The following is a 17,026-nucleotide window of genomic DNA, read 5'->3' as shown; positions in this document are numbered from 1 at the left end:
CGTCCCTCCTTCTCCTTCCAACCATGAAGAACCTTCCTCACCAGGACTTCAGCGGTCTGGCCACCACCACGTGCTGAGCAAGTGTGCTGTTCATGTACTTGCTTCACCCGCATGCCACATTCGGCCAGGCAACGCTGGCCTGGGGTGCTGCTAGTGTGTGTATATGTGTGTGTATGTGTGTGTATGTGTGTGCATGTGTGTGTATGTGTGTGTAGATGTGTGTGTATGCGTGTGCATGTGCATGTATGTGTGTGTGTGTGTGTGTGTGTGTGTGTGTGTGTGTGTGTGTGTGTGTGTGCGCGTGTGTGTGTGTGATCCAATGGTGTGTGCGTGTGACGGTGTGTGTGTGTGTGTGTGTGTGTGTGTGTGTGTGTGTGTGTGTGTGTGTATGTGTGTGTGCATGTGTGTGTATGTGTGTGTATGTGTTCCAGCTAGTTCAGTTGGTGGGTACACTTATGCCGGATAGTGTCGGGTCTGTTGCCAACGGGCTCGGCTGCTTGAAGGTGTAATGTTGTATCTACCACCTTTGTTGGTTTCAGGGTTCATATACTTTCTATTTGAAGTATACATACCTGTTAACCATGGACTACTTCTGGCTAGATTAACTCTTGTGTGATCATGGTGCTAGTGAAGCTTGTATCAGATCCATTCTGATTTAGCCACCCACACTAGTAGCAAGTATTACCTTCACTGGGGGCAGGGGTAACTGCAGTTGGATCCCAGGACGGATACCCTGATGCCGTCAATCCTTTTTCTGCACCTTGTCCTCACCCACTTACTGAGGTGTGGTGAGCCCATAAGTGGGATCATTTTCAAGTCCACCCAGAGTTTTGGGGATTTCAGGGGGTGTCTGCCGTTGGGCGGTTCAATAGCCAATTGAGTCATCTTTCCAAGATTCCTTTTGAGTCTCTCTCCCCTCTCCCGGGGAGACCCACGTGACCAGTTTTGGTAGTGAGCAACAAGTACAACAAGTACAAGTATGTGTGTGTGTATATGTGTGTATATGTGTGTGCATGTGTGTGTGTGTGTGCATGTGCATGTACATGTGTGTGTGTGTGCATGTGTGTGTGTGTGTGCGTGTGTGTGTGTGTGTGTGTGTGTGTGTGTGTGTGTGTGTGTGTGTGTGTGTGTGTGTGTGTGTGTGTGTGTGTGTGTGTGTGTGTGTGTGTGTGTGTGTGTGTGATGTGTGTTGCCATCAATCCTCTTTCTGCACCTGTCCTCACCCACTTACTGCTAGCTAACGGTCCTCAAAGTTCTCAACCCTTTGTCACATTACTAGCAACTGTCAGGTAAAACAGAGCACCCAGTGATGGCGACACAAGAAGTCACTACTGCACGGATCACTTGGTCTCAGGGTTCCCTGTTATGTAAGAAGACGGCAGCGTCGGTGGGAACTTCCCTAATCTAGTCCTACTTCTATAAGCTCAGAAGCAAAGTAACAGTTGTGACGGATTGGGCCATTTGAAAATAATTTTAACTCTCCACACTGCGCTCTTGGCCCACATTCACCACGCTATTCACCACGCTATTCACCACGCTATTCACCACGCTATTCACCACGCTATTCACCACGCTATTCACCACGCTATTCACCACGCTATTCACCACGCTATTCACCACGCTATTCACCACGCTATTCACCACGCTATTCACCACGCTATTCACCACGCTATTCACCACGCTATTCACCACGCTATTCACCACGCTATTCACCACGCTATTCACCACGCTATTCACCACGCTATTCACCACGCTATTCACCACGCTATTCACCACGCTATTCACCACGCTATTCACCACGCTATTCACCACGCTATTCACCACGCTATTCACCACGCTATTCACCACGCTATTCACCACGCTATTCACCACGCTATTCACCACGCTATTCACCACGCTATTCACCACGCTATTCACCACGCTATTCACCACGCTATTCACCACGCTATTCACCACGCTATTCACCACGCTATTCACCACGCTATTCACCACGCTATTCACCACGCTATTCACCACGCTATTCACCACGCTATTCACCACGCTATTCACCACGCTATTCACCACGCTATTCACCACGCTATTCACCACGCTATTCACCACGCTATTCACCACGCTATTCACCACGCTATTCACCACGCTATTCACCACGCTATTCACCACGCTATTCACCACGCTATTCACCACGCTATTCACCACGCTATTCACCACGCTATTCACCACGCTATTCACCACGCTATTCACCACGCTATTCACCACGCTATTCACCACGCTATTCACCACGCTATTCACCACGCTATTCACCACGCTATTCACCACGCTATTCACCACGCTATTCACCACGCTATTCACCACGCTATTCACCACGCTATTCACCACGCTATTCACCACGCTATTCACCACGCTATTCACCACGCTATTCACCACGCTATTCACCACGCTATTCACCACGCTATTCACCACGCTATTCACCACGCTATTCACCACGCTATTCACCACGCTATTCACCACGCTATTCACCACGCTATTCACCACGCTATTCACCACGCTATTCACCACGCTATTCACCACGCTATTCACCACGCTATTCACCACGCTATTCACCACGCTATTCACCACGCTATTCACCACGCTATTCACCACGCTATTCACCACGCTATTCACCACGCTATTCACCACGCTATTCACCACGCTATTCACCACGCTATTCACCACGCTATTCACCACGCTATTCACCACTGACCTCGGAGCTCTCAGTGCGCGAAACAGCTGGCTGGAGCATCTATCTATCTATGGCATAGGCCAAGAACGAACTAACTTGTTACTTCCTCGCTACGGTGTCGTCACGGAATGTGGGCAGAGGAAAAAAATCATTATTTCCTCGCCTACATGTACATTAGTTTAGCATGCTGTAACAAACACAGAACAGAAAACACCAGATCTTTGGCACTAACCTTGACTTCATCAGTAGGGCGGCATTCACATGATTCACCAGCCACATCGCCGCCATCACGGCCAAGTAACGTTAGTTCCGCTAGCGAGTGGTTCTGCTGATCTACATGCCGAAGCGTATCGCCAAGCAACCATTCACAACAAACAGAGCGGAATCGATGGTTATGCTGTGCATGTGGCAACAAGTAATAGTTACCATGGTTATATAGTATCTATCACAACCCTCACTCAGTTTGACTTTGAGAGCGATGGAAAGGAGCCCACAACTAATATAATTAGGCCATCCAGAATTAATTCGTTGTTTCGGGTCACCCGACCGACCGTCTTTTTTCACCCGACCGCAAAATGTTTTTTTTTTGTAGTGCATGCAAATGTACAGACTAAACTATGTACAGACTACACGCCACCCTAATAATAGCAGTCCAGATATCGACCTCAGAATAGGCCTTGGCGGATAATGCTCGAAAAGGTGGCAGATTCTGCTTTTTTTGCACCGAAATTGGCAGAACCATACAAACCTTATGGCGGGCAATTCCTCGAATTCTGCTCCATTTCTTTATCCACATACCAAACATGCATGAAACTTACCAGAAAAAGTACCGAATTCTGCCAATTTTTCTGCCGGCATTATCCGCCAAGGCCTACCTCAGAAGCAGCCATGGCTAGCCAAATGACAGGATGCAGCGCTTGGTGACGACGTTGTCTTCTATCTCCGATCCGCAAACGGTCCTGAAACAGCATCAGCTCCGCCACCTTGTCGCTATTTACAGAAGTTTTCAAGGTGAGAGCTGCTCGACGGTCAGACTCGTTTGCCAGCGCGGCCAAGATCTGGTCCTGGAGGGGACCTGGATCTGATCGGACAATGACTGCGCTGGATTGTCTACACTACACATGACTGTACATGGACGTAACCAAAATAAAAAATAAAATAAAATAAAAAATAAACCCGACCGACCGACCCTGGTACGTATACGGATGAGTGAAGTGACCCGAAACAACGAATTAATTGCATGTCGGAGTTTCCGGTGAGATATAACTATGTCTAGCCCTCGCGATTTACGCGATTTCATGCTCGAACACAGCAATTTTTAAAGTTAATTATTCTAATGAAGCTGTACTTGATGCAGCTCATCCAAGGCCCTTTCAGGCCTTTTTTCATGCTCGAACAAGAAGTGCCTTGGATATTTTTTTTTTCTCTTGCTGTCTTAGACTCTTGGCGATGGAGAAGCTTCTAGAGTCTTTGCGTGACGATGATCAGGCGGCTCGCCGCCTTGCCCACGTGCTGGCCGATGCGGTCGAAACACAGAGCCGTGGATGCGGGAGTGTGGTGACACCCCAAGATGGGCCGGGTGCTTCGAGCTAGTAGACACCCTTAGCAAACAACGGTAACGCTATTTTTTACGGTACTCGTACCTTGATCACCCAAATAGCGTTGAAGCTGCAGCGTAGAAACGTTATGGGGGCTGATTTATCGTTGTGACCAACGGTATGTGTTTTGGCCAAATATTGCATAGTCCGTACGCATTTCACCTTGTATCGCGTATATGGTGACAAAAATGGTTGTACCGCGTGATATCAAAGCTCAACAGCGTACTAAAAATAGCGTGCATCTTGCTAAAGGTCGAACCCAAATCACGGTATTTTCCCCCTTACGAAAATACCGTTACAACATAACGTTTTTTGCTAAGGGTGTCTAGTGTCGTGCGTCCACGCGAGTCACGCCGGGACTTTGGGTCGTGTGATGTTTCTGGCGCAGCCAGGGCACGAGTGGCTGGTGGATCCAGCCCGGCACCTTGTCGGCGCCATAGTGCGTCCTTGAATGTGACGAGCACTAAGCGGCCTAAACGGCCTAAACGGTCTCGCGACCTACTGGGCCTATGTGCCTACGAGTCGGACACTGTTGGCAGTGCCTCCGAGTGTGAGTCGGACTGTTCTCAGTCCAAGACATACTCCGACTCCGATGTCGATGAGAGTGCGCACTACTCTAGTTCTAGCCAGAGCTCAAGTGCTAGTTCTAGTAGTGCCGACTCGGAGTCCTCAGATCAGGACAGTGTTGCTTGCCACCAGATCGGGCGTAGCAAGCGGGCCAAACGGTCCCACTAACATCCACCACCTGTGGAGCGGTCGGTGTTTGACCCATCTGTATTGCCAGATGCCACTGGGGTACGGGTCGCGCCGGAGGTCGCGGATTACCTCGGGAAGCACGTAAGGCATCGCCTTGAGTTTGATGCACATAAGCGCCTGGTTGCGCAGTGCCCGCGGCCCTCTAATGTACCCAGTGTTGCCACACCTCGTCGTGATGATTTTGTGGGTAAACGGCGGGATACGGGCAAGCAGTCCCGTGCACCTGACCCAGACCGTTTTCTGTGGACTGTTCAGGACGAGGTTTTGGACACGGTCGGACCGCTGTGTGCTCTTTATTCGAGAGCCTTGTCAGCTGAACAGACAGGCACGGCCTTGTCTCCAGCTGACGTCATTATGTCTGTCCAGCAGACATTGGTGCTGGTGGGTCACGCCAGTGAACATATTTCACAGGAGCGCCGTTACAAACTGCTCCGGCAGCATGAGCCAGCTGCTGTGTCTGTTCTACGATCAGCAGATTTGTCTGTTTCCGGCTCCAACCTCTTTGGTCCAGAGTTTCTGAAGTTAATGCGGTCGCAGGCCAAGGAGGTGAAAGCATTTCAGGAGCTGAGTTCTTCTCTGAATCGCCGCAAGCGCCCGTTTAGAAACTCGCGCTCCAGTTCCTCGCACCCAGTCCGCTCGTCCAGTGCACCGGCTTCTGCCTCTGCTAAGTCTCTTTTTCGGGAGGCTCCCGTCCGCAGCCGCAACTACTACCGCGGCACAGATCGCTACCGGGGTTCGGGTCGCGGAGCCGGCACCACACCCCGCCACTTCCGACAGCAGTCGCAGACACACCACCAGCCGCAGAGGCAGCAGCGTCTCGGCCGGGGATCGGGATGAGCCCCGCTTTCCATCCTCATCCAGCTTGTTCCGCGGACGATTTCCGTCATTTTATTCATTCCTACACTATGCTGCCACTTTATCTCCCGCTTCCACCTCGTTCCAAGCTGTCCACTCTCCCTCAAGCGGGTCGGCTCCAGTACTTTCAGGCGTCATGGCACACTCTGACGACGGACCCTTGGGTGCTGGAGACCGTCGCTGGTTACCGCCTGGATCTGCTGTCTCCTCCGACTCAGCCGTCCGAACCACATCCTCACCGGTTGGACGCCTCTCTGACTCAGAAGCTAGACGAGGAGGTGTGCGAGATGGTTGCCAAGGGCGCCATTACGCAGATTCCGGAGCGGGAAAAGGGATTTCTCAGTCCATTTTTCGCTGTGCCGAAGGCGGATTCCATCAAAATCCGGCCGATTATCGACCTCCGAGCCCTGAACGACTGTCTGCAGTATCACCACTTCAAGATGGAGTCATTGAAGACAGTGGCGGATCTCCTGCAGCCCGGCGATGTGATGATCAAGATAGATTTGAGAGATGCTTATTTCTCAATTCCAGTGGCTCGATCGTCTCGTCGTTTTCTCCAGTTTCGGTGGCATCACCGGCTTTACCGGTTCAACTGCCTACCGTTCGGCCTGAGCAGTGCTCCCAGAGTCTTCACCAAAACTCTGCATCCTCTGGTGACGATGGCACGTTCGCTCGGCGTCCGACTGGTGATTTACCTCGACGACTTATTAATCATGGCACAGACAACGTCCGACCTGTTTCGCCATGTTGCTACCATTCTTCATCTGCTGATCGGTCTTGGGTTCGACATCAACTGGAAGAAGTCGCATCTGATTCCCACCAGGCAGATACAGTACCTGGGTATTCAGGTCAACTCCGTCACCATGGAGTTCTCATTGCCAGACACGAAAGCAGCCAAGCTTCAGCAACACTGTGCACAACTGCTGACTGCTCACACCGTATCTCTTCGGGACATTGCATCGATTGTGGGCTTGCTGGTGTCCACTATGGTTGCCGTGGCTCCTGCTCCACTTCACTATCGTCGTCTGCTGTGTTTGAAGAACACGTTCCTACGACAGGGTCGCCCCTACACTTACCAGCTTGCCCTCAGCCCCGAGTGCCGTGCCGAGCTTCAATGGTGGATTCGGCATCTCCAGCTGTGGAATGGGCGACCCGTGCGCATTTCCGAGCCGGACCTAGTCATTCAGTCCGATGCATCCAGTACGGGTCGTTCGGGGTGGGGTGCATGTTGCGGCAATGTCACCACCGGCGGCCGATGGACTTCTGCCGAGAAGCAGCTTCACATCAATGCCCTGGAACTGTTCGCAGCCCAGTATGCTGTCCAGTCCCTAGCGCCTTCTCTCTACCGGGGCAGCATTCTCCTGCAGCTCGACAACAGCGTGGCTGTTGCCTGTTTGCTCCGCAAGGGCAGCAATGCATCACCGACCTTAGACAGGATAGCCGCCACTCTGTGGGAGTGGTGTCTGCTCCGAGATATCACTTTGATTCCACAATATCTACCTGGTGCGGTGAATACAGTTGCCGATTATCACTCTCGCCATCACACCGATGCCAGCGACTGGATGCTCAACAGGTCAGTTTTCCAGGATCTCCAAATCATGTGGCCGAGTACCTGCGACCTGTTTGCATCTCGCATGAATTCTCAACTGCCCACGTATGTCAGTTGGCGCCCCGACCCATACGCACACCGCCTGAATGCCTTCAGTCTCGACTGGTCCTGCCTGCAAGCCTATGCCTTCCCTCCAATCTGTCTGATTGGCAAATGCCTGGCCAGAATTGTTCTACAGGAGGTCCCATCCATCGTCATGGTCACTCCGCTTTGGCCCGGTCAGGCTTGGTTTCCGGCTCTCTTAGCCCTAGTGGTAGACGTTACGCGAGTGCTGCCAGCCTCTCCAGTCTTGTTGACGGGTCCAGATCACGAAGTTCACCCGTTGGTACAGTCCGGTCACCTCACCCTGGTCGCATGGAAACTCTCCGGGCTAGCTACAGCCGCCGCGGAGTTTCGGGCGACACTGCCAACCTACTCTTGGCGTCATGGCGTTCCGGCACCGAACGTGTGTATCAGTCGGCATGGAACAAATGGTGTGATTGGTGTCGCACACGGCAAATCGATTCCATGGATGCTCCTCTCGCAGAGGTCCTTAACTTTCTGACCTCCCAATTCCGTCTGGGCCGACAGTACCGTACGCTAGGGTGTTACCGGTCAGCCTTGTCTATGACGCTTCCTCCCATCGATGGCGTTGTGGTTGGTCAGCATCCCCTGGTGTCTCGTCTGCTCAAGGGTGCATACCAGTCCCGTCCGCCGCAGCCGCGCTATGGCAGCACGTGGAATGTACAGGCAGTCCTGGATCGGTTTCGGAACATGTCCTCCACGCCTGAGTCTCTCAAAGCACTGACTCTGCGGTTGACTATGCTGCTGGCTCTGACGGGTGCTCGGCGTTGCTCTGAGCTGCAGAAGCTCGATGTTCGTTTCATGGACATTACTGTCCATGCTGCTTCATTTGGAATTCCCACTCTTACCAAGAATCAGCGCGTCGGTGATCCAGCCAAGCAGTTTGTCTTCCCTGCTTACCCTCAGCACCCTCAGTTGTGTGTGGTGGATGCTCTGCGGCAGTATTCTGCTCGCACAGAGGGTTTCCGGCCGGCTGCCGCAACATCTGCTAACCCTCTGCTGCTGTCGTTCCGCCGTCCTCACAAGCCGGCCTCACCGAGCACCATTGCCAGGTGGCTCCTCACTTCCATGTCGGATGCTGGTGTGGATACCACTGTTTTCAAGGCGCATTCCACACGTAGTGCTGCTACCTCTGTTGCCCGTCGGAAGGGCGCCTCTGTACCCGAAATCCTCAGGGCCGCCGACTGGGCGCAATCCTCTACATTCCAGAGGTTTTATTCTCGTGATGTTCCACTCTCCTCCTCTGATGGCACCACCTTCGGTGCGGCTGTCCTTGGCTGACAGTTTGTTTTCCGCCGCTCATGATTACGGCCGATAGGGGCACCAGTATTTCCACTCTGGAGTTTGCATTGTCCGTTCTGCATAGTTGGCAATGCTAAGTTGTATTCCATTCAAGTTGGTATCTACTCCTCTCGCCGTTCCGTGCGTACAGTTTTCTGATAATTCCATCTGTTCTATCATTGGCCTGTGCCATAGTGTGGGCTGATTATGCTAGTTGATCATGCCAACCACTTTTTTTCCAGAAATTTGTCTGGTTCCTTGTATGGCCGGTGTGATAGTTTCTTGTTTCCGCTCCAGGTGCGGAAACGACTTTAAACAAGACATAGTTATATCTCACCGGAAACTCCGACATGCAATTTCCCATTTCACAAGCAATGGAAAATTGTGTAGTGAAGTGGGAATTGTATAAGGAGTTGGAGGTGAGATATAACTATGTCCCTCCCACCCACCTCGTTTGGGTGTTCTCCATGAAAATAGGCCTGAAAGGGCCTTGGATGAGCTGCATCAAGTACAGCTTCATTAGAATATTTAACTTTAAAAATTGCTGTGTTCGAGCATGAAATCGCGTAAATCGCGAGGGCTAGACATAGTTATATCTCACCTCCAACTCCTTATACAATTCCCACTTCACTACACAATTTTCCATTGCTTGTGAAATGGGAAATTCTAGGTGGCCTTATTTACTTCACTTGGCACAAGCGGGTGAACATGGTGAACATGTGTTAACAAGCAGGCTGCAGGGGCAATGAACGGATTTTGAATTCAAGTTATTTTTCAACATCACCATATGGCCATGTGCATCCTTAGAAGCCTGCAGTCCGACGTAAAAAAAGTCTCGTGGCTAGGAAAGTCGACTGGACTTGCTAGCCGCTGCCGTTCAGTGCTGGCAGGAATATCCAGCGGAGAAAATGGAATCAGCTAGGCTGTGCCTTTGCTCCTCGTTCGGCGGAGTTCTGAAGAGTAGAGATGGAAACCAGGGAGTCATAAAAATATTTTACGACTTCCTGAGTGGTGGAAACAAGAAATCGCCACCGTGGCGGATTACGCGGCTTGAACGACGGCGCCCCCAACTTAGATGATGCCGCCGCGAGCCTCCCGCCACGCTGGCGGTTTCTGAGGCAGCTATTGGTGTTTAGTATTTCTTTTAGAACTTTATTATTAGCAAGAGTACTCTTGTTATTAGTGATGTAACGGATGGTGTTTTCTTCCAACGAATATTCTCTCGAATATTGCTTTGACGAACGAACGAATATTCTATGTTCTTCTCTATGATGTGTCTCGATCACTTCACTCCATCACTCCATCACGGCGGCATCAGACACAACATTCATGTTGCATATTCCGCGGACACTCCGAGCACTCAATCCAAGTAAAGCTCCGTAGTGTTTGACAGCCCAGCCGGCAACAGGCCGGTCTGGAAGTAGGACAGTAGTATGGTATTAGTGGCAGTGTAGGGTAGCGTAGTGTAGGGGTGTAGGTAGGTAAAGCAGTCAGGGAGAACTTCTTCGCCCTGGGGCGAGCTCGCAGGAGAGCCTGCGATGAAACTGTTCTGCTCCCTCCCGGGTATAGAACACACTCTGCTTAGCGTGCTCCCGACCCTGACCTCTCATGTCAGCGAGTCGAGGGATCGTGAGGGTCGTCTCCATCAGCGTGTGGACGATCTCTCCGCGCAGCTCGTAGCCCTACGTGAGGAATTTTGCTCCCTGCAGAAATCCGCCATTGTTCCCGACAAGGCCTCTGCACGATCTTCTCAGCACCGAGCCCAAGGCGACAAATCTCGTACCCGTAGATCTACGAAACCTCGTAACCGTCCTCCCCAGCTTGACCCAGCAACAAACCAGCTCGACCCAGCCGATGCAGATGATGGACAACAGCCTACTCAAGCTCAACTGATGAGGGGTGAAATTCCCCGAAACATTGTGTATTGAGCAGGGAGTGGTGCTGTCTTCATCAGATGTACTGCATTGTGCCAGATGATTACGAATTGTGTTGGCTTCAGTTTTCCTAGTTGTGTTGGCTTCAAGTTCCTCAATGGCCCTGGAGGGATTTGCACGCGCATTTGGAGCCTTGCATTCTACCCCGGAAAACTCCACTCGGCAGAGGAGGCACGCTGACTGCAGCATGGAAGCGTCTCCTGGTGAGATTCAGGATGGTGCGGTACCCTGCTGCACGATCTCGGAACCGGGGTCTCCACGCTCCACGTTCGATCTGGGGACGCTTTCTGATGTGAGCACCACGAGCGAGGATTTACGAGGCGAAGGAAACACTGCTGCTGAGATCGATAGTGAAAGATCGGAGTCAAGGTCGGCCTTCAAACCCGTGACGATCGAATCGAGTCTACCCCTCCCAACCCACAGCGCCTGAAGGAAGCATACTGTAAGTCATAGTAAGTGTAGTCTACATAGTTGAGCAGTTACGTCACGTGAGCATGAGTGCATTCATAGAGGAGAAGATTGGTGCTGTACTAAATTCTGTTGAGAGTATTCATGCCGAAGTTTCACCACACTAAAAATCGGCCTTGAGGCACGCCTTGAGAGCTTTGAAAGTCGAATTGCTGCAGACTCAGCAGTGGAGGCAACCCAACAGTCCACGCTTAGTACGGTACGGGACATGGAAACAAGCATGGACTTCCTGTCATCAAAGTATCGCTGTGTTTACATGAAGCGTTTCAACCCGGGTCAGATTTCAACCCGCCATGTACACAAAATGAATGGCGCGTTTACATGACGCATTGCGCTTGACCCGGGTTGAAATTTCGCCCCGGGTAGATTTCAACCCTCCCCCCAAGGAGAGGGTTGAAATCAACCCGGGTCAAGAAAATCGTACAAACGTACTTCTGTGCGTATCTCGCGCCAGGTTTGAACGGCACTGCAGATGCAAATTTCGCGCGAAAGGATTCACGTGACCATACAGGACTGTAGAAGCGGACTTTTGGCGGCATATCAGTATTTGACCCGGGTCAACTGTCTTCATGTAAACGCTCACCTCTTTTGTCTATCGTACAGACTTTCAACCCGGGCTGAACTCGACCCGGGTTGAAATTTTTCATTTAAACACAGCTTATGACCACCTCGAAACATCCATGTCTGATTGTACCACCAGCTCCCGTACTGCAACCACATGCATAGAAAAGCAAAGCACCGTACTGGCACGACATGACATTGCAATGCGAGCACTGTCTGAGGGCGTAAACCAGAATCTGATGTCAAGTGACCTTGAGAATGCGCACGCCAAGATCAAACACACCGCAAACACCACCACAGGATCGAATGCACCGAATACCAGAGACAACATGCCGGCCATCGCCGCCACTCCTATTGTTGAGAAACTGTACGGGAAATCGTACAGGAGGATCGGAATCAACTTGAAAGTTAAGTTCGATAATCATTAATTTTCAATACCATATCCAAGAAATTTCAGCAAAGAATTAATCGCTATCTACCTTACCCCAACATTGCCTTGCTCTACAAATCATATGTACGCCCCACCATAGAATATGCCACCCCAATCTGGAGCCTCACACTAACAACTGCACAGCTAGCTATGTTCGATGTCCTGCAGGCTAAGGTGTGTAGAGGGTTACTAAGATCAGCCAAGATAGAATTTGACAGATAAGAATCAAAAGATAGTTTGAATAGTATGTGTAACTTAGAATCCCTCCATTTCAGACGTCCCTTATCGCTATTACAATTCTTTTCAAATACATCCACTTTCAACCTCATATATTATCCCTTTTTGATATCAACTTATAGTATTTCTTGTAGTGAACGCAGACCGAACAAGCTTGTTTTCAACTCTCATGGGAAATTTTCATCTTCCCTTTTCTTACATAAAATCGGCAAATTATGGAATTGCCTTCCACCCAAGATTACCGCTATAGATTCTGTGGGAACTTGTAGCCAGGCACAAGGGGTACATGGATGCAGCTAATGGGGTCGTTCTCGTCACTTGTGCCTGTGGTTGGGAGACTTATTTTTTTTATTTTTTTTACTGAATACCACAGTACCATCAGATGCTGCACAGCAGGGGCGGTGGCATATTGGATGGAAGTGGAGGCGGGGCAAAAGTAACTTCTCCGACCAAAGGTCTCGGAATTATTGTTACTCCTGTGCGCCGATACATAGGAGAAAAGAAACATGTGCATCCAAGAGGGGAGCACCGGCTTTGCAAACGATATTGGGGAGAATTTGAGATTGGGATAGGACAAAACAATAGTAAAAGCAGTGCACCGTAGGAAGATGGAGTGAACTGATAATCGGATTTTTAAGCTGAGCGAAGGGGATCAAAGAGGGGTAGAAGGGAGCTGGAGTGCGGTCAGTATAATTAGGCTGGTGTGTTGGCAGAGATCATAGCCTGTCTGTGGCCCACTCCCACTTGCACCGCAAGTGGTCGTTGACGTTTTTCTTGAACGTGTGCATGCCTCTGCGAGAAGGGGGAGACTGCAGAAGGGTAGGTGGGAGCTGATTCCACGTTGCGATGAGGTAGTGGGGAAATGAGCGGAGCGTGTTGTTTCGTGCCTGAGGGGGAAGGATACTGGTGAGTTGCGATGGATGATGTGTTGCAGATCTGGTTGTCGCTCGAGTAGGCATGCGGTGTTGCGGTGCGGCTGCTGATGGTGGCAGAATGGCTTTCACCATTTGCGGACCCTCCACAAAGTGCAGCTTGTACAGAAAGCAGAGCCCTGCTACGGTACGGCGAATGTCGAGGCTCGGGAGGTATGATCCATCTCCAATTATGTGCAGGGCACGGCGCTGGATGGCAGTGAGGCGGGCCAAGGTGGTGGGGGCTGCGCTCATCCACACCAGCATGCCATACTCTAGCACAGGGCGGACAAAGCCACGGTACACGATTGCCCGGTGCTTTGGGTCTAGCACAGCCGATGCCTTACGGAGGAAGCCGAGCCGCTGGGCTCCGCGTACTGCAAGCTGTCGGATATGGCTGCGGAATGCCAGCTGCCTGTCGAAGGTGACGCCAAGAAGCTTGAGCTCCTCTACTTCTGGCACGACTGCTCCTTGGAAGCGTATTGCGTTCGGGGGGGGGGGGTTGGCGAGCGGTGGTGGCTGATGGTCAATGCCTGCGACTTTGTGGGCTCGAACTTGATCCTCCACCTGCTTCCCCATGCTGCCAGTGAGTCTACTGCCTGCTGGAGGATTGCTGTCTCTTCTGGCAGTCTGAGTCGGGTGGTGATGCACTTGTAGAGAGTTGTGTCGTCGGCGTATACAGCCAGCTTCGCCCCATCAGGCAGGTGGTCTTCTGCGTCGTTGACGTACAGAAGGAAGAGGGTGGGGCCGAGGATGCTGCCCTGTGGCACGTCAGATTGGATTCGGTGGGTCGGTGAAGACTGGCCACCTATGACGACACGGATGTGGCGGTCTGTCAGGTAACTCCGGAGCCAGGCAAGGAGGAGGCCACTTATGCCGCACCGCTCAGCCTTGTGGAGGACGCCGTTGTGCGAGACCTTGTCGAAGGCCCCGGCAATATCTACTGCGAGTACCCTGATGAGGCCTCCACTGGCAGCTGCAAGGCTCCACTCATGCTGAAGAGCAATCAGCAGATGAGAGGTTCCCAGTCCAGTGCGAAAGCCAAACTGCCTGTGAGAAAGGATGTCATTCTTCTTCAGGAAGTTGGACAGGCTGCGGTTCACGATGGACTCCATACACTTAGACATTATGGGCAGTAGTGATATTGGTCGGTAGTTTCTGGGGTTCGACTTGGGGCCTTTCTTGTGTACCGGTACGACGTTGGCAACTTTCCACATGGCAGGTTGATGACCACTGCAGAAGCACAGGGTAAACAGCTTGGATAGGGGCAGGGCCAGAGAGTCGGCACATTTTCTCAGCACTCTAGCAGGTACTGCATCAGGCCCTGTGGCTTTACTTGGGTTCAGGGCTCGGAGTGTCCGGCGTACGGTGGCTTGGCGGAAGTGGACTGTTGCAAGCGTATTTGCGGTGCGCTGGCGGACATGCGGGAACGGCCCCGACTGTTCTGCAAAGTCATCGTCTAGGCTGCACTTTTGGGCAAAGTACTTCCCGATGACGTTAGCCTTGTCGTGGCTTTTGGTGCATTCCATGCCATCGGGGTCAACCAGGACTGGGATGGAGCTGTCCCGGCCATGCCCTCCAACTCGTTTAATCACGCTCCACCACTCTCTGTCCTGCAGGCTGCCCGTCCGGAGCCGTTGCTTGACATGGTCGAGATGTCTGGCTTTGGCTCTTGCTAGACATCTTGTTGAGTCAAGGGATGCTAGCTTGTACGTACACTGGAGCGCTCCATTTCTGGGGTCATCGCGGAATTTCCGCCAGGCATTGCGCTTTCTGTCAACTGCTGCAGAGCATTCTGGCGTCCACCAGATTGGGTCCTGCGGTCTGGTCTTGAAGACCTTGGATGGTATAAAGCGTTGCATTCCCTCAGTGATTCGCATGGTCAGAAGCTCACATGATATGTTAGGGTCGTCGCCGATTATTGTGTCCCAGTCAGTAGTCCGGAGGAAGGCAGAGAGGCGGGGCCAGTCAGCCCGCTGGTATCGCCATACTGTACGAGTGGTGGGTTGGTCTACAGATGCAGTAAGCTGGAAGTCGGCTATGACAACAGCATGGTCTGATCTGCCAAGAGGTGGTTGGGTGGTGGTAGACACAGTTCCAGGCACATCTGACATGACGAGGTCAAGGATGTTTTCTCCACGAGTGGCTGAGGTGACGTGTTGTCGGAGACCATGTACACAGCACATGTCTTCTGCAGCTTCTCCAGCAGCCGAGGTGCGTGGACTTCCAAGCCATTCCCGGTTGTGGGCATTGAAGTCCCCTGCCACAATAATGTGTGAGCAGGACTGCCGAGCTTTGTCGATGTCAGATTCCAGCTGGGTGAAGATACTGCAGTCGCTGTCTGCACTCGTCCCAGGTCTTTAGGCAGCACAGATGCCAAATTTCATGCCTGACGGTGCAGCAACACTAATCCAAAGAGTTTCACACTCAGAGTTGATGTCCAGTTGTTTGTACGCCATCCCTTCTTTCAGCCATATGTCGACTCCGCCGCCTTGCGCTGTCCGGTCTCGACGTATTGGGGGGTAATAGCCAGGGATTGAGACTTCCGCAACTGAAGCCTTGTCGGGCGATAGTTTGGTCTCGGTGACGACAGCGATGTCTACATGCAGGCTTTTCAGAGTATGCTGAAGCTCATCCATTTTGTTGTAAATGCTGAATGCATTCGTGAGCAGAAGACGGAGTGAGGGGGCCTTAGTTTTCATTGTGACCGTTGGCGTTGTTTGGGTTGGTGCATGGCCTACATTGGGTGGTGGGCTCGTGGGTCTGTGTATCCTGCTGGGGTGGCTGCGCACCATGCTGGTCAGCTCGCTTTGCATCCTGCGGCAGCGAATCTGGTGACCGTTCTGCAGAGGAACGTTTGTGGCTGTGAAAGGGGGTTACAGGTGTGCCGGCAGCGGCAGCGGACAGGCCACGACTCGCGCTCAGGAAGTCGTTAATTGTGGCGCCAATCCCAAGTTGCTGTTGCTCTTGATCATGCTGCTGTGCTTCCAACTGGTTGGTGCTACTGTCGCTACTGCTGCTGCGGCGACTGCTGGTGCTGCTGCGGTGACCACTGGTGCTGCTGCGGCGACTGCTGGTGCTGCTGCGGCGACTGCTGGTGCTGGTGCTGCTGCTGCTGCTGGTGTTGTTGTTGGCGTTGTTGCTGCTGCTGCTGTTGTTGTGCTTGTTGTGGCTGCTGCTCTTGCTGCTGCTGATGCTTTTGGCCGCGACTGACTGGGTGCTCGACTCCGATACACTGGGACCCACCGCGTTTTGCGCAGAGGAGTGCTTACGGCCAGCGTCAAACTTCCATGGCCTGCAGTACAGTGGCCGGGGCCAGAATTCCGGGTCAGTCAGGAGATTCACAAGAGATGCATCCACGGCTACTCGTGCTGACACCCGCCCATGTGGAGAGGTATACATACTGCACGTGAGCACTGAGATGGACTGTGGCTCGGGAAGAGCAGCTGCTGTGACTTGAATGTATTCTTTCAGACTGGATTCGGTGCAGGATGTGCTCAGGTTACCAATGTACACCACGGCACGCTTTGTCTGTGGTGGCTCTGCTGCAACTAGCTTCCATGCGTCACTGTGGTTCCGGGGTGTGGTCCGCCGCCGCAAAACT

The 17,026-nt window shown here is 52.1% G+C and overlaps 1 protein-coding gene across 1 annotated transcript; it reads left to right on the top strand.

Moving 5' to 3' along the window:
- Nucleotides 1-5,978: 5,978 nt before the first annotated feature.
- On the top strand, nucleotides 5,979-8,081 carry LOC135816808 (uncharacterized). The gene has a single exon (XM_065329908.1). The coding sequence runs from the start codon at nucleotides 5,979-5,981 to the stop codon at nucleotides 8,079-8,081; it is 2,103 nt and encodes a 700-aa protein (XP_065185980.1).
- The last annotated feature ends 8,945 nt before the right edge of the window (nucleotides 8,082-17,026 follow it).

Source organism: Sycon ciliatum, chromosome 5 (genome assembly GCF_964019385.1).
Source record: "Sycon ciliatum chromosome 5, ocSycCili1.1, whole genome shotgun sequence".
Taxonomy (NCBI): Eukaryota; Metazoa; Porifera; class Calcarea; order Leucosolenida; family Sycettidae; genus Sycon; species Sycon ciliatum.
The sequence above is the reverse complement of the archived record's forward strand: the minus strand, read 5'-3'. Positions and strand labels throughout refer to the sequence as shown.

Bases quoted from the DNA above. Each gene is read 5' to 3' on its own strand.
- LOC135816808 (XM_065329908.1), top strand. From the start codon at position 5,979: ATGCTGCCACTTTATCTCCCGCTTCCACCTCGTTCCAAGCTGTCCACT.